The sequence below is a fragment of the Lampetra fluviatilis genome, chromosome 28 (assembly GCF_964198595.1).
Source record: "Lampetra fluviatilis chromosome 28, kcLamFluv1.1, whole genome shotgun sequence".
Lineage (NCBI taxonomy): Eukaryota > Metazoa > Chordata > Hyperoartia > Petromyzontiformes > Petromyzontidae > Lampetra > Lampetra fluviatilis.
In genome coordinates this window covers 9,754,869-9,777,861 of record NC_136302.1, presented here as the reverse complement: position 1 = coordinate 9,777,861, position 22,993 = coordinate 9,754,869, and the positions used below count along the sequence as shown (strand labels likewise).

Here is a 22,993-nt window from a genome sequence, read left to right as displayed (position 1 = left end):
TTGGTTTTGGCCGAAAGTAAATTTTTTACTTTCGGTCTGGTTTCGGTTTTGACCGAAACTGATATTGACTTTCGCTCGTCAACCGAAGATCTATTTTTAGAATATAACGCTAGTGCTAAGTCTATCAGCCGGTCAGTCGGCGCTAGGCAATCCTATGCGATAGGCTGCATACACACACACACGTCAGCAGCTTGCCAGCGAGGTTACAGCCGCAACCACGGTCTGGGACCGTCCATAAATGACGTCACGCACCTAGGGGGGGGGGGGCAGCGACTGCGTAGCGATTCGCACGCTGCATTACGAACCTTGCGACCCGAGTTCGATTCCCGATCACGGCCGGTGACGATTATTTGAACCGGTCCTGGGCCTCCCCTAGGTCGACTCAGCCTCAAACGAGTAAGCGGTGTGGTGTGTCAACATCGCCACTGGGGAGACAAAGGCGGCCGGCCGTGGTGAATCCAAGTCTCGGGCAAAGCCGGGTAGTAAAGCTAGTACAGTATTTCATAAATCTTGTGTTCGGTAACTTCGGTTATATGCCTTTCTGTTTCGGTCTCGGTCGAAAGTGAAGTTGAACTTTCGGTTTCGGCTTCGATTTCGGTCGAAAGTAAATTTTTTACTTTCGGTCTGGTTTCGGTTTCGGCTGAAATTAAGCCATGTAGAAAATAAAATAATAATAGAATACGACGTTTCGATTGCAACACAAGCAACCATCATCAGGTACGAATGAATGAGAAAACAAACACAGTAAACTTGGAAATATAACGCAATACAACACAGAGAGTCGGCTAACATAACAGTCAACACCCCACCTGGTTGATTACCTTCTTCCAAAGATTGCTAAATTTGAGAGAGAGACAAAACACAGACAACATAGACAGACACACTCTCTCAAATTTAGCAATCTTTGGAAGAACTTAATCAACCAGGTGGGTGTTGACTGTTGTGTTAGTCTGTGTTGTATTGCGTTATATTTCCAAGTTTACTATGTTTTCTCATTCATTCTTATTATTATTTTATTTTCTACGTGGCTTTACCGAAAGAACCAAAGTGCAAGCTGATCGTTTGGACTATACAGCACCGAAACAGAACAGTCTTCTTTTTTTTCGATTTAAAGCTTTCGTGACTGCAGCGATTCATCTTCTTGGTTCTTTCGGTAAAGTCACGTAGAAGGGAAATAATAAAATAATAAAAATAAAACATAATAAAATAATTCTCACGACGTTTCGGCCACAACGCAAGCAGCCGTCCTCAGGTGAAGAACAGGTCTGTCGGAAAGACAGCGTCTGAATGAACACCACCGGGCTTGGCAGCGTATATTTAAGCTGGGTTGGAGGGGGAAGAGCGTCTTGACAAAGGAATTTGCATATGAAGAGGACAGCAGCAGAGGTTAGTGCAAATGCGATTGGTATTACCTTAGAGTCGCGGCATCTCTTCAGAAAGATGAGAGACTCGATTATCCCGGAGTTTGTTGAAAGATCTTAAAGTTTTGTGGAATCACACCCCGTAGTGGCGGTTAAATTTCGATTTAAAACAGTCTTCGCCACATGTTGCAAAAGCTTTGCAGGAATCCTCCTCGACAATGTGTCATGAGACTCGGTAGGACTTTGTCAGCACGCAGAATGAGAGACCATGAACATCTCAAAAGGCGAGCGACAGCTTCTGTCATGGACATCCACCCCGAGTGATGAGGATGGCACGAGAAGCCACTTTGTTGAGCTATCATTTGTGGCCAGGTAGCTTCTGAAAAATAAGTAAAAAAAACCAAGTAGATCTAGAAAGATTTCGACTTAAAACTTTCGTGACTGCACGAATTCATATTCTCTTTTGGTTCTTTCGGTAAAGTCACGTAGATATTTTATTTTCTACCGAAATAACCAAATAATATAAATCTATGTAGCTCAGTTGCCTGGTATGATGGGGATGGTTGAGTTTTATTTGTGTTTGGGTGATTTGTTTACTTTTCCTTGTACTTTACACTGCCATCACGTGCTTGTACTGTTTGTTGTTGTAACATGTTCTACCCGCCCCTTACTGGACATCTGTGAAAAAAAAGCTTCATAGCTCATCGGATTCCTCCGGTATAAATAAATATGCTGATTTTGATATAGAATCAGCATTGGTGTCGTCACCTTTCTTCCCTCCCCCCGCGAAATGGCTCGTGTGGATGTACAAGTGGACCATTGTGGAATGTTGACAAATGCCTTTTGTTTAAAGTCACATCATAAGCCAGCCACATACATGCCCCAGTTGAACAAAACCTGTGCGTGGGTCATCAGCTATTATTTTGATTCATCAGCAGAACAGGGGCTGGTGAAGGGGCAATGCTAACACGATCATTTACGCGAAACTGTCGTAATTATTTTGTTCACCAGCATTACACAGTACACCGCATATTGTAATGCACATAACATCCACTGCTGGATAAGGGCCTCCTTAGGTCGTGTGCTGTTGTTAATGTGACCATAATTCGCCATGCTCTTGGCTCGGTGTGGGTTGATGAATCGAGTCATTGAGGGTGGAGGGAGTGGTGGGTCAACCCATTGTCTTTATCCTGGGGGGGTGAGTTGTAGGGGCGAGTGGGGGGTAGGGTGGGTGGGGGTGAGTTGTGTGGGGGGGGGGAGTAGGGGGTAGGGTGGGTGGGGGTGAGTTGTGGGGGGGGGAGTGGGGGGTAGGGTGGGTGGGGGTGAGTTGTGGGGTAGGAGGGGTGGGGGTAGGGTGGGTAGGGGTGAGTTGTGGGGGGGGATTGGGTGGGTGGGGGTGAGTTGTGGGGAGGTAGGGTGGGTGGGGGTGAGTTGTGGGGGGGAGTAGGAGGGGTGGGGGTAGGGTGGGTGGGGGTGAGTGGTGGGGGGGGTGTAGGGTGGGTGGGGGTGAGTTGTTGGGGGGGAGTTAGGGGTGGGGGGTAGAGTGGGTGGGGATGAGTTGTGGGGGGGTAGGGTGGGTGGGGGCGAGTTGTGGGAGTGGGGTGGGACATTGTAAACACGTGGGCGTGCTTTCGGGCTGTACCATTGCGCATCTCTGCCCGAGGGGGGGGGGGTGCACGCTGGTGGTGGGTGTGTTATGATGACGATGATGATGTTATGATGATCTCGGGACACGTGGGGGCACATTCCTGGAAGGCTTCCGGCAAGCAGAGGCAGGCGGAGGCAAGTCCCCTCCTCCCCCCGGACTTTAACTTCTAACTCATTCGTTGTAGATGGCGGTGCTCCGAGCAAAGCCGTCCTCCACCTCGAGACGTGGTGGCGTTTAAAGCGACGCTGATAATGATTCGGAGCTGCTGCTGCTGCTGTTGCTGCTGCTGACTCTTGCCACGTGTGTGCCACGGCATTGAAAGGTACCGACAGCTGATCGCGTTTTGGCGACGTCGCAAGTTGTTTGTGTTTGGACGTGCAGTGTTTATTGACTAAGTGTGGGCGGGGAGCGGTGGCGCAGTCGTTAGCGCACTGCGCTACGAACACGAGTTCTACTACCGCTCGATATATCTAATAAGCACAGTAATTGACCAGCGCGGTGAAGTATGGTCAATCGGACATGTCCTCCCACACCCCCACACCCTTGACTGACACGGCAGAGCGCGGTGGGTTTTCGTATTAAAGGGTTGTACAGTACATTGTTATCATCAACGATCTGTAAGGATGTATGGGGGATCTCTGTCTCTCTATGCAAGTTTATTTCGAAGCGTCTGAGGTTTACTCGGCGTTCAAGTGAGCACCTTGGCAGTGGGGAGACAAAGGCGGCCGGGCGTGGTGCTGACCACACAAACACCACCTTTGCTTATCATTAATAGGTGCTCGCAAACAACAGTCTATGAAGTCTGTACAGGGAGGGGGTTAGGGGCCGTCCATAAATGACGTCACGCACCTAGGAGGGGGGGTCAGACATTTGTGACGATGTGTGACGAGGGGGGGGGGGAGAAATGTGACGTCACATCAAAATGCGCAACTTTAACTAAATATAGACAACACGTTCTACTTAATTAAATAGACTTTTTAATAAATGTTTTCTCCTACAACATCAGAGTGCAGCGCCACATTAAATACGCACTACAATGACAATAGTTCAACGCGATTTGAAGCATGTTTTCTATTTTTTTTTGGGGGGGGGGGGGGCAGAGCTTTGTGACGTCATATTTGAGGGGGGGGGGGGTCAAAAATCGTCCAAAATCGCGTGACGTCATTTATTGACGTCCCCTTATGTGTAAACACAGCAGTGCGGAGTCCCACAAAACGTTTGGCTTCTTACACCGAGGGGTGATCGTGTGACTTTGACCACAGCAGAGACAGCTGTTGTGGTAAAGTCAAAAATAGTACTGGTAGTAACCACCTGGTTCCACCAGCCCACAGGGGATTATTGTGTCCGCCCATCGTGCATCAAAAAATGGGAGGGGTGGGGCTGGGTGGAGAGGGGAGGGTGGGGAGGGGCTGGGTGGGGAGGGGAGGGTGGGGCTGGGTGGGGGTTGGGAGGGCTGGGGCTGGGTGGGGTGGGGCTGGGTGGGGAGAGGCTGGTCACCCCGTGGTGCCCTTATAAAACTCAACGTTTAACCTACTCACGCCGGCTTGTGCCCGCCCTCACAGTCGGCCATATTTGCGGAATACACCACGCCGCCGTTGACCCTGGCCATTGACCGAGCAACCCAACGTGTTCCTACCAGAGGAATGTGTTTAAGTTTAAACTCGATATTGGTAACCACAGCTATAGCTCACAATACTGGGCTGGGCACGTAGCTACACGAGTCAACATTCAAGTGACAGATAGCAGTGACCTTTCGTTGTCTCGAGACTCAAGGCCATCATTATCATCAGCCATGTTCGAGCCACTGGTGGATGGATGCTCTCCCAAGCTACCACCACCTGCTACGATCACGCGACAATTATAACTCCACCTTAGGGGCCGTCCATAAATGACGTCACGCACCTGGGGGCGGGGGGGGGGTCAGACATTTGTGACGAGGTGTGATGAGGGGGAGGGGGTGTTGAGAAATGTAACGTCACATAAAAATGCGAAACTTCAAATAAATATAGACAACACGTTCTACTTAATTAAATAGACTTTTTAATAAATGTTTTCTCCTACAACATCAGAGTGCAGCGCCACATTAAATACGCACTACAATGACAATACTTCAAAGCGATTTGAAGCATGTTTAATTTTGGGGGGGCAGAGCTTTGTGACGTCATATTTGAGGGGAGGGGGTCTGACTCTTTGTGACGTCGTGTTACGAAGTGGGGGGGGGGGGGGTCAAAAATCGTCAAAAATCGCGTGACGTCATTTATGGACGATCCCCTAGCACCTGCAACATGATTTCATCGCTCTATTCTCCCGGGTGGATCTACCTCTCGGACGCGTTCCGATCCTTGGCTTCGACTCCATCGTGAGAACACTTCTGCGGGCCCAGTGCCCCTCACTAATTGTCAGACGGGGGGCCACTTTCGCCGATAAGATGTCGCCGGTGTGAGGGCCACCACACCGCCTGCAAGCAGGTGTTTTCACTATTTGTGTAAAAGCACTAAAGGCCGCCAGCCGCCAGTGCTTATATAAATCCATTGCCGGATGAAGGCCTTCTCACACCATGCGGATCGTGGGGGTTATTTGACCCTAATTCACCACACTGGTCAGTGCAGGTTGGTGGCGATGGGGTGGGGCGAGTCTACAACCAGCACAGTTGTTTGTCACCAACGATGACGGCCGTGGCGTGCAATCCGACTTGCGTCGCCGAGTTCCTATAGTGACCGATGTCATTGTGCGAGAGTCTAATTTAAGTGAGTTCCCGTTTTATGAAACGAAATTGTTTTTCATTGACATGCCGTTGGTGTAGGGGCACTCTGGAAAGCCGATAAGCCGAGAGACTACAACGTATTCTTTTGAGATGTGGAGCAGAATGTGATTCGTTATTTAATTACCCAGAATGCTCTATTATCGTCCGGTGATGTTGTATACCACATTGCTCTTGTGCTGTTTGTCCAAGGTGTAGAGAGAGATCATTTGCCAAGAACATTTGATTTTGTGACTTTAGGGACTAACATATCTCATGCTAACGACTCTATGAATCACAACATCCCTCCTTCCCACAAGCTGATACTTTCCGACTATATCCCGCGGATGCTCAATGCATCATTCCTGCTCAATGCATCATTCCTGCTCAATGCATCATTCCTGCTCAAACAATAAACAGATTAAGCGTTGCTTTGTGAGTAACAATTCTTGTCTTTCCAATCGTGCGTTTTTTGCGCAGGAGCGGCGCATCATCATGTTCGGCAGCAGCAAGGCCGGGGCCAAGAGAGGCTCAAAATCTCAAGCCGGGGACGTGGGGAGGCCACCCGGAGGAGCAGCGAAGGCTTCATCGGTGAAGAAGGCCCAGCCTTCTGAAACGAAGGCCGTGAGAGAGCGACCAGCCAAGCCCGTCAGCGAGCGAAGGCCCGCCAAGGCGAAGGGCGAACCCTTAAAGCCGCCGACGGCCGTTGAGTGGCCCGTTCCGTCGGCAGGGCCCAGGAGAGGGCAGGCGGCCGGCGCCACGTCCTCGCGGCCCAGGCGTGCGGCAGGAAGCGCGAGAACGAGCGTTCGAGGCGGCGCTTGTGCCGAGACGGGTGGCGGTGGCGGTGGCGGTGGCGGCGGCGGCGGCGGCGCGTGGTGGTTGTTGCAGGCCGGCTTGAAGATGGGGAGGGACGTGTTGGGCAGCCTCACGGGTTTGGGCGGAGACGGAGCGGCGATTCCGAGCGCGGGAGGCAGAGCGAGGGGGCGTCCGGCGCGTGGGGCGGCCGCGAGAGGGAGCGACGCCACACGGAGCGGAGCGACTGGCCGTGGCGCCGGTGCCGGCGGAGTCTCGCTCGTCGCCAGGGCGATGGGCCTCGGGGCGGAAGGAGCCACGGGTGGGGAAGGTGGCCGGGCGGCCAGGGCGGCCGACAGAGGACGAGCGGCAAAGCCCAGGGGTGCGGGAGTCTGGACCTCGGCGGTGAGAGGGAGCAGCACTGGGAAGGGCAGCACTAGAGGGGGCAGTACGAGCGCGGGTAGTACTAGAGGGGGCAGACCTAGAGGGGGGAGCACGAGAGGGGGCATTACAAGCGTGGGCAGTACGAGCGCGGGCAGCATTAGTGCAGGCAGCACTGGAAGGGGCAGCACTAGTGGGGGCAACACGAGAGGACGCAGCACTGGAAGGGGCAACACGAGAGCGGGCAGCACGAGAGCGGGTAGCACGAGAGCGGGAAGCACGAGAGCGGGCAGCACGAGAGCAGGCAGCACGAGAGCGGGCAGCACGAGAGCGGGCAGCACGAGAGCGGGCAGCACGAGAGCGGGCAGCACTAGTGGGGGCAACACGAGAGCGGGCAGCACGAGAGCGGGCAGTACGAGAGCAAGCAGCACGAGAGCGGGCAGCACGAGAGCGGGCAGCACGAGAGCGGGCAGCACGAGAGCGGGCAGCACGAGAGCGGGCAGCACGAGAGCGGGCAGCACGAGAGCGGGCAGCACGAGAGCGGGCTGTACTAACAGGGGCAACACTAGCAGGGGGGGTGCTACTTGGGGGGCTGGCACTTGGGGGGGCAGAACTTGGGGGGCTGGCAGCAGGGCGGGTGCTACTTGGGGGGTTGGCACCATGAAGTTTGGCACCTGGAGGGTTGGCACCATGAGGTTTGGCACCTGGGGGGTTGGCACCAGGGGACGCTGTTGGGGCAGAGGTTGGACCGGGGCTGGACGCGGAGATCCTTCAGCCGTGCGCTACATCAACAATGACAACGGTGATTATAACGATGATGACAATGAAGATGATGATTGTGACGATGATGATGATAATGGTCAATATCATGATGACGAAGCTGTTCATGATGAACATGAATGTTATGATGTTGACGATTATACGGAAGATCATGGGGATGAGGATGATGACAATGACGACGAAGATCGTGAGGACGATTCCGCTGAAGATCACGATCACGGGTGCAAAGATGAACACCGCGATGAAGAACGTGGCCATGAATGTGATGATGATGATGACGATGATAACTACGAAGATATTGACGATGACGACGACGACGATGAAAACTATGAAGACGATGTCGATGACGATGACGACGATGACGACGACGGCTTGGCGAGCGCCAGCAAAGAGGATTTCGTGGCGACCGTCCCGACGCACCCTCTGCGCAAGCTGACGCTGGACCAGGTGGAGCAGGTGGAGAGGGCGACGCGGGGCCAGAGCGACAACGAGGCGTGGTTCGCGTGGCGCCAGGGCCGCATCACGGCGTCCGTCGCTCACTCGATCGCGCACTGCCGGTAAGGGCACCGTCGGGGTACGCGAGACATCACGGCAACGACTAGGAAAATGGCAAGCGTCCCGGGGCAGGTTGTTACGCCGTTAAATCAAGGCTGTGCTATCGACTTGTCCCGGTTTGGCCGGTACGGGTCCCGGTAGGTTTCTGCAAGGCTGTCCCGGTGTCCTGAACATTTAGTGAGATTCGGGATTTTGTCCATGGCTTAAATATTGATTTACTTCCTGTTTCATCCGACATGTGTGGACGGATGGCGGGGCTACACCTTAGCGATGGGCGCAGGTACCTGAGCAGTGGGCGGAGCTACATGAGCAGTGGGCGGAGCTATATGAGTAGTGGGCGGAGATACTTTGGCAGTGGGTTGGGCTATCTGGGCTGGGCAGAGCCACCTGAGCAGTGGGCGGGGTTACCTGAGCAGTGGGCGGGGTTACCTGAGCAGTGGGCGGGGTTACTGAGCAGTGGGCGGGGTTACTGAGCAGTGGGCAGGACGACCTGAGCAGTGATGATAATATGATTGTCGTACAGTACTCATCTTGACGAAGACCACAATGATGACAATCATAGCGATGATCGTGTTCATTATGATGACGCTGACGACAACAGCTATGATTGTAATGGTGCCGATGATGATGATGACTATCTCCACGATAATGACGACAGTGATGACGATCATCTTGACGAAGATGACAATGGCCTTCGGTGATTTATTTTAGTTTTTCCCGATGAAGATTCGTGCACAGTATTTCGTTTCTTTCACCCAAGCAAACTGAGGTCACACACTTCTTGACTTACCGCCTTAACTGCAAACAATTCCATATATATATTTAAGAATGCACAATGTTAACGATAAATACCAACTACCCAGTATTCAATTAAGTAGAATGAGAAGAAAAATTGATATCACATTGTTTTAAAAACAAACAAAAAACTTGCCCCCTACATGAGTTAGTAGGGCAGCGAGCCCAACCACCTGCGGGCACCAGCTGCCCCGTGGGCACCAGGCCTCGGGCTTCTCGTACGCGGCGCATCGGTGCATCTGTGCCGCCCCTCTTGCCGTCGCTCGTTCCGCCTTCGCACAGCTACGTGTCTGGGCATTCGGACCGGGTGCCCGAGTCCTACCTGCGGTCCTTGCTGCCCCCGCCGGGCGGGGCCGCCACCGCGAGGACCCTCCGCACGGCGGCCTTGCTGTGGGGCCGGAACATGGAGGCCACTGCCGTGGAGCTCTACCGGCAGAAGAAGCAGAGGCAGATGAAAGGTGGGGGAGCCACGCGCCTCGCCGTGACCATCACGACGATGATGATGGTGGCGGTGGTGGTTATGATAATGATGTATGTATGTTCAACGTATTTCGCACCGTACTAATCGGAGGTGCGGATGATGATGATGACGACGATGACGCCGCTCTGTGCCGTGTCCTGTATTTGTGATGACGCTATCAGATGTCTAATGGTGTTTGATGGTGGTGCGTGGTTTGTGTGATGGTGATGCTGTGTGGTGCAGGATGGGTTGCGATGACGGTGCGTGCCCATGTGGTGTAAATGTATATTTTTTCGTGCGCTTCTCGAGAGTTTTGGGTCATGGATTAAATGTCCCTTGTGCTGCGTCCTGTCCCCATGTCTCTCCCCCCCACCCCCACACCCCCACTGCTAAATCCATCCCGGTGTGCCGTGTCCCGGTTTGCCACACCGCTTGCTCGCATGCGATGATCCCCCCCCTCCCGTCCCATCTCTCCCTCATTCCGTGCCCCAGGCCGTTACGTCGTCCGCGTCAGCCCCTGCGGCCTCTACGTGGACGCCGAGCGACCCTGGCTGGCCGCTAGCCCCGACGGCCTCGTCACGCTGGAGCCCGTGGCACCGTCAGCAGGGGACCTCGACTCTTCCTCGCTGTCCCCGCGATCCCCACCATCGCCACCGCCGGCGGTGGATGCGACGCAGCGACTGCTGCTGGAGGTCAAGTGTCCGTATAAGCACCGTGCGGGGTCGGTCAGGGAGGCGTGGGCGAGCGATCGGAAATTCTGCCTTGACGTGGTCGAGCAGGGTGGACGCACGAACTACGAGCTCAAGAGGGAGCACAGCTACTACACACAGGTGAGAGATGTTATTATGTCAGGTAGTGAACATCTCGCCACCGTGGGCGCCACGGTGGCGAGATGTTCACTACCTCGCCTAGGTCGTGGGATTGATCCCGACCCTGACGCCTGTCTTTGAAATTCGCATGTGTTCTCCCTGGGGTCACGTGGATTTTTCTCCGGGTCCTCCGGTTTTCCCCTCTACGTTTAGAATCAACATCAGGCATTCAAGAGTATTTGGCTGCTATAAACGTCCAAGTGATAAACCACTTCGGTGAACTATAATTTGTGGCCAGGTCGCTTCCGAAAAAGACCCAGATAGCTCGGTGGGCCATACCACACAGCATTTGAACAGTCCGTTAAATACCACACAGGGGAACACTTTGTCTGTGTGTGTGCACTTTGCGCGCGTGCGTACAGGTGCAGTGTCAGCTGGCGGTGAGCCGCCTCCTCTTGGCAGACTTTGTCGTTTACACGGAAGAGGACCTGGCCATCGCGCCCGTGCCCTTTGATGCCGACTTCTGGAACCAAACCCTGGGGCGTCTCTCCACATTCTACGACAAGGCCGTCCGCCCCCTCCTACGGCCCACGAGGCCGCCGGTGGAGGAGTGAGCTTGCGGGGAATTCGCAACGGAAGCCGTTTTTGTCTCGTCACTTGTCCAAGTCGCCTCAAGCCTCCCGTACATCACGTGACTCATGCATGGCTGCCACCCCCCACTTTGAATCCCTGCCCTCTGCCCGCCGCCCCCTGTGGAAACAGACGCTGCTCCGTGCAGCTCCGTTTGCGTCTCCTTTCCCATCTTTCCACCCCTCTCATCATCATCAATTCCCTCTCATCAGCGATATCTTGGTCATTCCTTTTCCCGCTCCTCCCCTTCTTGCCGGCAGCTCCTTCGTCCTTCCTGCTGCCCTCATCTTGAGCCGTGCCCTTCTCTTTGTCCGTCTTGGCGTCTACCGTCTCAGTGTCCCTTTCCCTCTCCTGGTCATCTTGCCCCCTCCGTCTGTTGCCCTTTAGTGCAATTGGCTCCAACTCCCCTTCCCGTCGTGTGGTGGTGCCGTGGGCAAAACGGTTCATAATGGCAAAACGCAAATGCATTACACTGTAGGGGCATATGTTTTATTTTAAAATTTAAACTAAATATAGGGTGCCTTGAATGTAACTTTTGGAGGGAGAGTGCGTTTGCCGAACATGTCATAGTACAAACGAGTTAAATATTCATATTCTTTGGGTCTTTTGTAAAGCCACGTAGATAGAAAATAAAAAATCTATCTACGTGGAATTACCGAAAGACCCAAAGAATATTAATTCCTGCAGTCACGAAAGCTTTAAGTCAAGATTTAAATATTCATACTTTATTTATGAACTTGGGAAATTCTCACCGAGTCTCAAAACTCATTTAGGTGAGGGTCTTGCATGGGATTTTTGTTGAGAATTTTAAAAATATATACTTTAACGTGTGGGGTTCCACTCCAAAGTGTCCGGAGCGTACGAAGAGATGACACTAGAAAAAAATTATAATATATACAGAGAGACCACCATGCTATTTGCTCTGCTACCTACTATATACACACCACTCTGGTGACCCAGCGGTCAGAAGTCTAGTGCCCATGGTGTCCGTACGTATGTAGAACTTCTTTCGTACCATACGTAGGCATCTGTGCTAATCGGAGGTGCGGATGATACAGGTAGGAACAACAGTTCCACCCACACTGCCCACCAGGGATTATTTGTCTGTCTGTCGTGCATAGCCACGCCCTCGATTTGTATTTCATAGGGCGCTTCGGGCGGGCTCAGCACCACGTGACGCGCCGCGTGATACGGATCGCACGAATGCGCTGTCCAACAAAGTTCCTACCTGCCCACTCCGAAGGAATGTGTTAATGGGCCGGTGACATGTCGTGAGCGTTACCGCGCTTGCCGGGATTTGCTGTTCGAGCCCAAGCGGCCTCCCTGGTAAATACCGCGAGTGCTTTAACCAAATATGAGCTTTTTTACTTTGCGGCTCTATGCCACGGGATCCTGTGACGTAATTCCACGGAGAATCGAGGTGCGCTTCAGTGAGCCCCAGAGGGCTCTTGCGTGGCGCTACGTGGGCTTGACGTTCGCTCCTGTTGAACGGTAGCGTTAGGGCAGGGAAGGAACGGCGCCTCCGATTGGCTGGATTCTGACACGCTCGCCACCTAACGCCCCTGCAAGGGAGCTCCTCAGTCTGTTCGCTCCTGATACGATGCGCCCTGTGGGCTGCGAACGGGTCGTTGGGTAGAAACGCACTCGGGCACGTGTCCCGGATGTAATCGATGGAAATTCGTCAAATTCGATAACCGTTTGAAATTTGTTTAAACGAGGTGGGTTTCTCATTGGGTTCGCACTGACGGGTTCATGAACCCACTTGCTCGACTGCCTGCACGTGCGGGAGTTAATGACTGCGCGACTGCTGCAGATGATGCTTTTGAGAAGCCATATGTCGGGTTATGTTTGCACCACATGTTTACAGCAATGGGGTTGGGTTCAGAGAGATATATACTGCATTTCACAGGTCATGGGATTATTCAATGTGTATTCTTTACGAATGTTTAATAGGGAAAACAATATGCTTACTATTAAACATTGAAGACGTGGAATGTGGATTGTCAATTTTGAGGCATTCATAATTTTATTGTTTAAATCTAAGTGGAACATGCCCAGCCGGGGTTATTGTCAACATCACCGAGGCGGTACCCCTTTTTCACCAACCCACGGCCATTTAAATCAGTGACTTAAACACTTGTAATTCATATTGGTCATTATAATAACGATCATGCAAACTCGTAACGCGCCACCGCACAGCAATCACTCGCTCTCCGAGAGAGAGAATAACTTGGATGTTCAAGGAAAGCAGACAAGTGGAGAAGACATCCACGTGATGAGCTGGTGCCCACAGTTTCCCAAGTTCTGCGGTTCTCCTACACATTGAGGTCTAATTAACGAGTGGTTAACACGTGAGAGGAAACTGGAGCACCCTGGGAAAAAAACCCACGCCTGCGAGGGGGGAACACTCTATCCCGCACTCATTGCACACACAGTGCTCACCACAAATTAACCACAGTTATTCGCCGATCTCGTCAAGATGCATAACCCGTTGAGAGAATTCTGTAAACTCTGGTTATCCTCGCAGTGGCTTTTGGCTAGCCATCGAACAAAAACGATCACCGTGTCGCGCGCTTTCAGATGCGCTTCTGCGGCCGTCTGGAACGTTCTTCCGATATTAGGAATCCACTGGAGCTGCGCACTTTTCAATCTGGATTGAAAACTCATTTCTGTAGAACCGCTTTGTGTTTAGTTTGTCATCCTTCCCCCGCACCTCCGATTATCACGGTTGGCTACATACGGCGTGAAGGAAGGTCAGCATATGTAGTATACTAATTCACAGACAGTGGGAGGTAGTCTTTCTTTTATTCCGGCCGTCACAGCCTTTAGGGGATAACCACCCACCGGGGGGGGGGGGGGGGGGGTCGGGACAGCCAACACGCTGCCAGACCCACAGCATGAAGAGGGCGAAGATCACAACGACGACGGCACCACGACGACTTCCACTCCACATCGCAGCAGCCCCGACACAGCGTTGGTGTACGGTGTTTTTTTCTGCAATATTTTGCTGTCTTTTCTTGGATTTTCTGTTTGCACTCAGTCACATAGTCACTTTAGGATGTTTTTTGTTCATGTTTTTTCTTTTTTGTTTGTTGCGGTTGCACCCGATTCAAGAGCCGAATGGCTCACAGGGCTATACCAAATAAATGAACTTGAACTATCCTGCCCAGCGTTGCCAGGCTCCGCCCTCGGCCTCCGCACCCCTCTGGACCCCCCAGATTGCCCCGTGCCTTGCCCACAGGTGCAACTGGTCGAGCGCGCTGCTACCCCTGATTCTATTGTCTACCAATCTCCCAGCGGCACGCGCTCCAGTGACTCATTCCACGTCACGACATCTACGTATATCCCATAGAGACGGGAGTTCAACGTTTTGCTCTATATTTGAAGCTTTCGTGACTGCAAGGATTCATATTCTTAGTTCTTTCGGTAAAGTCAAAATTAATAAAAATAAAAAAGTGATTTTTATTTTATTTTTATTAATTTCATTTTTTACCTACGTGACTTTTCCGAAAGAACTAAGAATATGTTTTGCTCTGCTGCCTTCTCCTGGCGAGCCAGGGTATGGCACATCAACGCTCACGGGAGGGGAGTTTCACCTGAACCAACAGTGCTGGATTGCAGGCGTGCGTAACCACCACCAGTGCACCACCAATGTATGCTTTGGCCCCGTGGGCTATTAAGTTATGATGAAAAGGTAACACATTCCTGCGGAGGGCGCTGGTAGGAACGTTGGGTTGCTCAGTCAATGGCCAGGGTCAACGGCGGTGTGGTGTATTCCGCAAATATGCCCGACTGTGAGGGCGGGCACAAGCCGGCGTGAGTAGGTTAAACGTTGAGATGTATAAGGGCACCACGGGGTGACCAGCCCCTCCCCACCCAGCCCCACCCCCCACCCAGCCCCACCCTCCCCATCCAGCCCCTCCCCACCCTCCCCACCCAGCCCCTCCCCACCCTCCCCACCCAGCCCCACCCTCCCCACCCAGCCCCTCCTTGCACGACGGACGGACACCATAATCCCCTGTGGGCTGGTGTAACCAGGACGTTCATACCAGTATTAGATGTGTGTGTGTCTGTGTGTGACTGTGTGCGACTGTGTGTGTGTGGCTGTGTGTGTGTGTGACTGTGTGTGTGTGACTGTGTGTGTGTGTCTGTGTGTGTGACTGTGTGCGACTGTGTGTGTGTGTCTGTGTGTGTGCGACTGTGTGTGTGTGTCTGTGTGTGTGTGACTGTGTGTGTCTGTGTGTGTGACTGTGTGTGTGTGTCTCTGTGTGTGTAACTGTGTGTGACTGTGTGTGTGTGTCTGTGTGTGTGACTGTGTGCGACTGTGTGTGTGTGTCTGTGTGTGTGTGACTGTGTGTGACTGTGTGTGTGTCTGTGTGTGTGTCTGTGTGTCTGTGTGTGTGACTGTGTGTGTGTGTCTGTGTGTGTGTCTGTGTGTGTGACTGTGTGTGTGTGACTGTGTGTGTGACTGTGTGTTTGTGTCTGTGTGTGTGACTGTGTGTGACTGTGTGTGTGTGTCTGTGTGTGTGACTGTGTGCGACTGTGTGTGTGTGACTGTGTGTGTGTGTGTCTGTGTGTGTGACTGTGTGTGTGTGTGTCTGTGTGTGTGTCTGTGTGTGTCTGTGTGTGTGTCTGTGTGTGTGTGTCTGTGACTCCGGGGAGCGGTAGTGTAGTGGGTAGCACGCCGCGCTACGAACCCGGCGACCCGGGTTCCGAGTCCCGATTCACGGCCACCACCACCACCGTCAGTGACGATTATCTGAAACCGGTCCTGGGTCTCCCCTAGGTCGACTCAGCCATAAATGTGTGTTAAACATCGGCGTTGGGGGTTCAGACAAAGGCGGCCGGGCGTGGGTGATCACCCACCCACCCTCTTGTGTGTCGTGTCGTCCTTCATAATAGGTGCTCGCTAACCAACACTTGCCCTCCCCCACACCGCCTTGTTAAAGTAGGGGGTGGGGGGGCATCTTTGTCATTCTTTGTGTGGATGACGGCGAGCTGCGTGTGACGTCACTCGCTTGCGTGCTGATTGCGTGTGACGTCACCCCGCACAGGTGAACTCGACGCTTGCCAGGTGCCCTGGGGCTGGGGGGGTTGCAGGTAAAGAGTCCCCACCGCTCACCCCCGTCAGGCGAGACGAGGCAACACGCCGTGCCGTGTGAAGCCGTATCCTGCTATACTTGCGGTGTGCACGTGTCTATGATTAATTAAGAAACACATCACCCCGGACCATTACATTACACGCGAGGTGGAGGAGGTGGAGGAGGAGGGGGACATCCTTGCACGGCGCACAATGGAAGTGACTGCGACCGCGATGCTGTCCGTGGCAGGTCGGTTTCAGATCGTACGTCGACTTTTACTTGCTGCCTCGCTCATTCGCTTGCCGATGCTGCTGCTGCTTCTCTGTTGTTCTTCTCGCGCGTGGTGTTCATGAGCTGAACGCCAACGTCGGTGTCTGCTGCTGGCGATGGGATGGCGAGAGGCTGAGTTTGTGAAGTGTTGTTCTGATTCCTCCACCGTTGGAGGTTTACTATATACCGTCCAAGACCTAACATTGCCCATAGACTAACATTGGCTGTATACTAACATTGGCTGTACACTAACGTTGTCCATTGACTAACATTGCCCATAAACAAACCACGGCTGTATACTAACGTTGCAAATATACCAGGAGTGGTTCTTAACCTTTACTGCAGCCTTGCACCCCTTGGGTTCTCAATTGTTTAAATGTATAATGTTAATAAATGCATAGGTTTGATTAAACAAAGTAGTTCGTGTTAACTTCGAAAGCAATCTGGCCATGGCTCCGCACCCCATGGGGTGCGTGCAACCCAGGTGAAGAAGAACCACTGACATCGACTTACATCGCCCATAGACTAACTTTGTCACATAGACTAATTTTGTCCCATCGACTAACATCGCCCATCGACTAACTTTGTCCCATCGACTAATATTGCCCAGAGACTAACTTTGTCCCATAGACTAACTTTGTCCCATAGACTAACTTTGTCCCATAGACTAACTTTGTCCCATCGACTAACATCGCCCATCGACTAACTTTGTCCCATCGACTAATATTGCCCAGAGACTAACTTTGTCCCATAGACTAACTTTGTCCAGAGGCTATTCTAATCTTGTGTATGATGATGGCAGTACGTTCATGGCCTAAACGTCGCCACGATGAGAGAGTTCGTGTCGTTTTCCTGTTCCTCCTCCGCTGATGGAGAGTAGACGACAGTGGTTCTGTGTTGTGACGACCACTGCCCTGAATATGACATAAAACACAATAGGGCGACGTTTCGGGTAATGGCCCTTCTTCATATGAGAATATCCATCTGTGATGTAAAGACGTGCTTTGAAGGGCCGTTGCCCGAAACGTTGGCTATTACATATTTATTTACGTTTAAGGCCGTGGTGTTATTCGCGAATTCTGCGGCCACGTGGCGAGATGTGAACTACCTCGCCTGGTATACAGGAGGTCGTGGGTACGATCCCGACCCTGACCCCTCTAGATGTGGAGTTTGTGTGTCTCTCTCCCGATGGTGGCGTGGCTTTGTCTCAGTCCTCCGGGTTTTCCCTCCACATTTAGAAACAACAACACCACGCGTTTAGAGTAATGTTGCTGCTATAAACTTCCACGTGATGATGCGCCACTTGTTTGAGCTATCATTTGTGGCCAGGTCGCTTCTGAGAAAAGAAGAGCTGTACAGCTCAGTGGGCCTTACCTGGTAAAATACATTTTTTTGTGAGGTTGTTTTGTTAATTGTGCTTGTGCACAATTGCCGAGTAGCAACATACACGGTGCAGTTGAACACGTAGGCTTTCGCGACCAGTATCATCCATAATACAGGTTTTTTTTGGGGTGAGATCGCATAAATATTTAAACGACACATTTATATATTTACGCGATCTAACAAAAAAATAACCCCTGTATTACACACGGTGCATTCTAACAGGTAAAAGTGCTTTGCCTGGGCTTTAGCGTCGCACTCCGCGTGAGGCAAATTGATGGGGATATTAATCGCTTCTACTGGTAGGAACCACCTGGTTCCACCAGCCCACAGGGGATTATTGTGTCCGTCCGTCCGTCGTGAATCCAAAAATGGGAGTGGTGGGGAGAGGAGGGTGGGGAGGGGCTGGGTGGGGAGGAGAGGGTGGGGAGGGGCTGGGTGGGGAGGGGAGGGTGGGGAGGGGCTGGGTGGGGAGGGTGTGGAGGGGCTGGGTGGGGAGGGTGGGGAGGGGCTGGGTGGGGCTGGGTGGGGGTGGGAGGGGTGGGGCTGGGTGGGGAGGGGCTGGTCACCCCGTGGTGCCCTTATAAAACTCAACGTTTAACCTACTCACGCCGGCTTGTGCCCGCCCTCACAGTCGGCCATATTTGCGGAATACACCACGCCGCCGTTGACCCTGGCCATTGACCGAGCAACCCAACGTTCCTACCAGCTCCCTCCGCAGGAATGTGTTTAACGAGGCTGAATGCAGTGCCATAACTTCAGGCCGCTCCTGCCACTGTGATGAAACGCATCGAACCTTTTTATTATTACACGCTTTCATTTAGCTCACTCTGTCTGTTGTTGTTGTATCCTCAAATCTTGTAACTAAATTTTAACCCAATTCCCCAATGTGGTATCGACTGCAAACTTGGTATACTTATGTCATACTGATGACAATACTATATTCTATCATAAAAATATATTCTAAAACATTCTTATTTATATGTTATGTTTTGGCTTGGGTCTAGTTGTCCACGGTAAACTGACGTTGGCTGTAATTGACCACGGTTCCTTACGTTATGGGAAGTTTCAGGGCCACTTCCTGGAGTCGTGGAGTTCTTCCATTACTAGTACATTTCATTAAAGCGTGTTTAAAAAAAACGTTTTTTTTTATTTTACTTATTTGTCTTCGGATCTTTAACTATACAATGAGGTCGTACCGCCACATAGAAACATCAACAGAAACGCAACTGCCCAGCACTCACTGGGACGCGCCGATTTTTCAATGGAAATGCAGGGGGGGCAGCAGCAGCCCCCCACTGCTCCACCAACGTGGGGCCCCCTCCCCCACCACCCCCCCCCCCTCGCAGCACTCGGTTGACCCCGAGTGATGACCTGTGGGCAGCCGTGTGCACTTGCGTGTGCCCACCCGCCCTGGCCGTCGGGACTCCGCGCCCGGGCACGCCTCGCATCGTGGGGGGCTACGAGGTGCCCCCCTACTCCATCAAGTACCAGGCGTCGCTGCAGCGGCCCCGTGGCTCCCACTTCTGCGGGGGCTCCTTGGTGGGACGGCAGTGGGTGGTGACCGCGGCGCATTGCAACCTGCGGTACGTGCTGCCTCGCTCGCTCGCTCGCTCGCTCGCCCCCCACAACTCTCACTTACTCACCCCCCCCCCCCTCCACAACTATCCCTCACTCACGCGCACCCCCCTCCACAACTCTCACTCGCCCCCCCCTCCACAACTCTCACTCACTCACTCGCCCCCCCCCTCCACAACTCTCATTCCCCCCCTCCACAACTCTCATTCCCCCCCTCCACAACTCTCACTCGCCCCCCCCCTCCACAACTCTCTCTCACTCCTCGCCCCCCCCCACCCCGCCACAACCATCCCTCACTCACTCGCCCCCTCCACAATTCTCGCTCTCCTCCACCTAACCGACTCCCTTCTCACTCACTTGCCCCCCCGTCCACAACTCTCACTCAATCGCCCCCCCACCACAACTCTCACTCCCCCCCCCCTCCACAACTCTCGCTCTCCTCCACCTAACCCGACTCCCTTCTCACTCACTCACCCCACCCTCTCCATCTTTCATTCTCTACCAGAGTCGTTGCCTTTCATCTGTAATTAAGGCCCCGTCGCTCGGGTCTTCGATTGGAGACCTTGCAGCCCTCCCAGGCCCACTCGTGCTCCATGGACCCATTGTGCGCCAGCTACATTGATCGCAGGGACTCTTTCAATGCAAGCGCTCCTGCCTCTCTCAATGCTCCACCCGCGATGCTGAACAAAGGCAAAAAATATGCCCCCGTATAGCCTTTAAAAGACGGTAGGGGCAAATGTTGTTTGCGTGCTGCGCAGTGCCGGATTAAGCTAGTGCAGGGTAGCATATTTTATAAAGGGCCCTAAATAAAAAAAATTGAAACGCAATTTTTAACTTGCATCGTAAAGTAATTGTATTTTTTTCATTTGCTATACAGCCAGATAATACGACAAATCGCTAACCTTAAACACCCAGTTGTTCATAAAAGTTTGAAGGCGGTATAGTACTATAGTAATAGGGCAAGTGCAGAATCTCTGAACCGGAATTGATAGCTTGAAAGCATTTAGCGCGGGGCTCTTGAAAGTGCGGGGCCCGTAGCTACGACATATGTAGTAGCTACTAAATGTGTAGCTACTTTTGCTACTAGGATAATCCGGCACTGGAGCTGCGCCTGTGAAGGCCGGCATGGCGCACGATGGGGCGGGTCGCCAGCACCACGCCCGGCCACCTTTGTCTCCCTAGTGGCGAAGTTTACACACCGCACTAGGTACTCATTTGAGGCTGAGTCGATCTAGGGGAGGCCCTGGATCGGTTCAGATAATCGTGACTGGTGTTGGCCGTGCCGTGAGCGGGAGTCGAACTCGTGCCGCCGGGTTCGTAGCGCAGAGCGCTAACGGCTGACCACCCCCCCCGCATCCATCTCAATTCGTGCGATGGTACAGGCTGCCCATCATACGTGTGGTGCTTGGGGAAAATTCCATTTCAAAATTGGAGGGGCGCGAGCAGTTCTTCCGCGCGGTGCGGACCATCCCGCACCCCTTCTACAACTCGCGCACAGAGGACAACGACATCATGCTCCTCAAGGTGGGCTCCTCCACATCGTCAACCATGTCGGCTTCAACATCATTGGAACCTCATTTGCCAGTAAAAATATGATAATTGTTTTTTTACCCTTCTATCTGGCAACAAAACTGACACCTTTTTACAATGCTTACCCCGAGCTCTCATACTCTGATGGTGCATTGTCTTTGAGTTGTGCGCCTTTTGGCGTCATCTGGTCCAATCCATGTGAGACTAGGCTCTAAGGAAAGCTGTCTTGGGTGTGAACCAATCAACTTCAAGGACAGTGCACATTATCAGAGTTGTGTTTTTTGTTTGCATTATGACTGCAGGTATTGTGGTCTATGCAAACATGACTCCTTGTAAAACGGTGTCAGTTTTGTTGCCAGATAGAAGGGTAAAAAAACAATTATCACGGCTTCAACATCGTTAACCTCATCGTCATCTTTAACACCGGCGTCTGTTTCACCGCTCACTTAACCACTGCACATCTCACTCGACCCCACACCTCACCCCACCTGTCATTCCACTTTTCGTCTCACCCCACGTCTCACCCCACGTCTCACCCCACGTCTCACCCCACGTCTCACCCCACGTCTCACCCCACGTCTCACCCCACGTCTCACCCCACGTCTCACCCCACGTCTCACCCCACGTCTCACCCCACGTCTCACCCCACGTCTCACCCCACGTCTCACCCCACGTCTCACCCCACGTCTCACCCCACGTCTCACCCCACGTCTCACCCCACGTCTCACCCCACGTCTCACCCCACGTCTCACCCCACGTCTCACCCCACGTCTCACCCCACGTCTCACCCCACGTCTCACCCCACGTCTCACCCCACGTCTCACCCCACGTCTCACCCCACGTCTCACCCCACGTCTCACCCCACGTCTCACCCCACGTCTCACCCCACGTCTCACCCCACGTCTCACCCCACGTCTCACCCCACGTCTCACCCCACGTCTCACCCCACGTCTCACCCCACGTCTCACCCCACGTCTCACCCCACGTCTCACCCCACGTCTCACCCCACGTCTCACCCCACGTCTCACCCCACGTCTCACCCCACGTCTCACCCCACGTCTCACCCCACGTCTCACCCCACGTCTCACCCCACGTCTCACCCCACGTCTCACCCCACGTCTCACCCCACGTCTCACCCCACGTCTCACCCCACGTCTCACCCCACGTCTCACCCCACGTCTCACCCCACGTCTCACCCCACGTCTCACCCCACGTCTCACCCCACGTCTCACCCCACGTCTCACCCCACGTCTCACCCCACGTCTCACCCCACGTCTCACCCCACGTCTCACCCCACGTCTCACCCCACGTCTCACCCCACGTCTCACCCCACGTCTCACCCCACGTCTCACCCCACGTCTCACCCCACGTCTCACCCCACGTCTCACCCCACGTCTCACCCCACGTCTCACCCCACGTCTCACCCCACGTCTCACCCCACGTCTCACCCCACGTCTCACCCCACGTCTCACCCCACGTCTCACCCCACGTCTCACCCCACGTCTCACCCCGACCCGCCACCTCTGCCCCCCCCCCCACTCAATCCCTCTCCCCCCCACCCACCCCTCCAAAGCTCAACCGCCCGGCCACCCTCAACGCCTTCGTGGGCACCGTAGGGCTCGCGGAGCCGGGCTCGTGGCCCGGCCCCGGCACGCTGTGCCGTGTCTCCGGCTGGGGCCTCACGTCCAGCCTGGGCCGAGCCACCGCCGATCGTCTCCGCGCCGTGCGTGTCCCGCTCGTGCCCAGCGCTCAGTGCAACTCCACGCTCGCCTACAACGGCCTCATCACCCACAGCATGGTGTGCGCCGGCTACAGGTCCGGCGGCAAGGACTCGTGCCAGGTGCGGTTGCACCGACGGGCACCGCCACGGTTGTTGCTGCTGTGCCCCGCGATCCCCCCCCCACCCCTCACCACCCCCCCCCCCCATCCCCTTCCGGCAGGGAGATTCCGGGGGTCCTCTGGTGTGCGGGGGCCGCCTGTTTGGGGTCGTGTCGTGGGGGAACAGCTGCGCAGATTCGCGCTACCCCGGCGTCTACAGCAGCATCGCCCGCTTCCGCTACTGGATCGAGATGACCATCGTACGCGACGCACGCCGCCGCTCCCGCTGGTGACGCTGGAGACGGTGGCAGAGAGTTCGGCGGGGGCGTGGAGGTAGTACGGGGTCGGGGGGGGAAGAAACAAAAGGATGGGATCTGGTCTGGGC

General features: G+C 53.7%; 3 protein-coding genes across 3 annotated transcripts; all 3 read left to right on the top strand.

The window, feature by feature from the left end:
• The first annotated feature begins 3,167 nt into the window (after positions 1-3,167).
• LOC144942662 (uncharacterized) lies at positions 3,168-7,476 on the top strand. The gene is made up of 3 exons (XM_078869460.1): positions 3,168-3,331; positions 6,230-7,057; positions 7,321-7,476. Exons 2-3 carry the CDS (start codon positions 6,245-6,247, stop codon positions 7,474-7,476), a joined length of 969 nt encoding a protein of 322 aa, XP_078725586.1. The 5' UTR covers positions 3,168-3,331; positions 6,230-6,244.
• Positions 7,477-7,597: 121 nt separating this feature from the next.
• LOC144942862 (uncharacterized) lies at positions 7,598-13,694 on the top strand. The gene is made up of 4 exons (XM_078869868.1): positions 7,598-8,259; positions 9,335-9,510; positions 10,005-10,342; positions 10,744-13,694. The coding sequence occupies exons 1-4, from the start codon at positions 7,613-7,615 to the stop codon at positions 10,933-10,935; spliced, it is 1,353 nt and encodes a 450-aa protein (XP_078725994.1). The 5' UTR covers positions 7,598-7,612; the 3' UTR covers positions 10,936-13,694.
• Positions 13,695-16,244: 2,550 nt separating this feature from the next.
• LOC144942861 (trypsin-3-like) lies at positions 16,245-22,932 on the top strand. The gene is made up of 5 exons (XM_078869867.1): positions 16,245-16,281; positions 19,067-19,268; positions 20,643-20,784; positions 22,364-22,630; positions 22,731-22,932. Exons 1-5 carry the CDS (start codon positions 16,245-16,247, stop codon positions 22,899-22,901), a joined length of 819 nt encoding a protein of 272 aa, XP_078725993.1. The 3' UTR covers positions 22,902-22,932.
• The last annotated feature ends 61 nt before the right edge of the window (positions 22,933-22,993 follow it).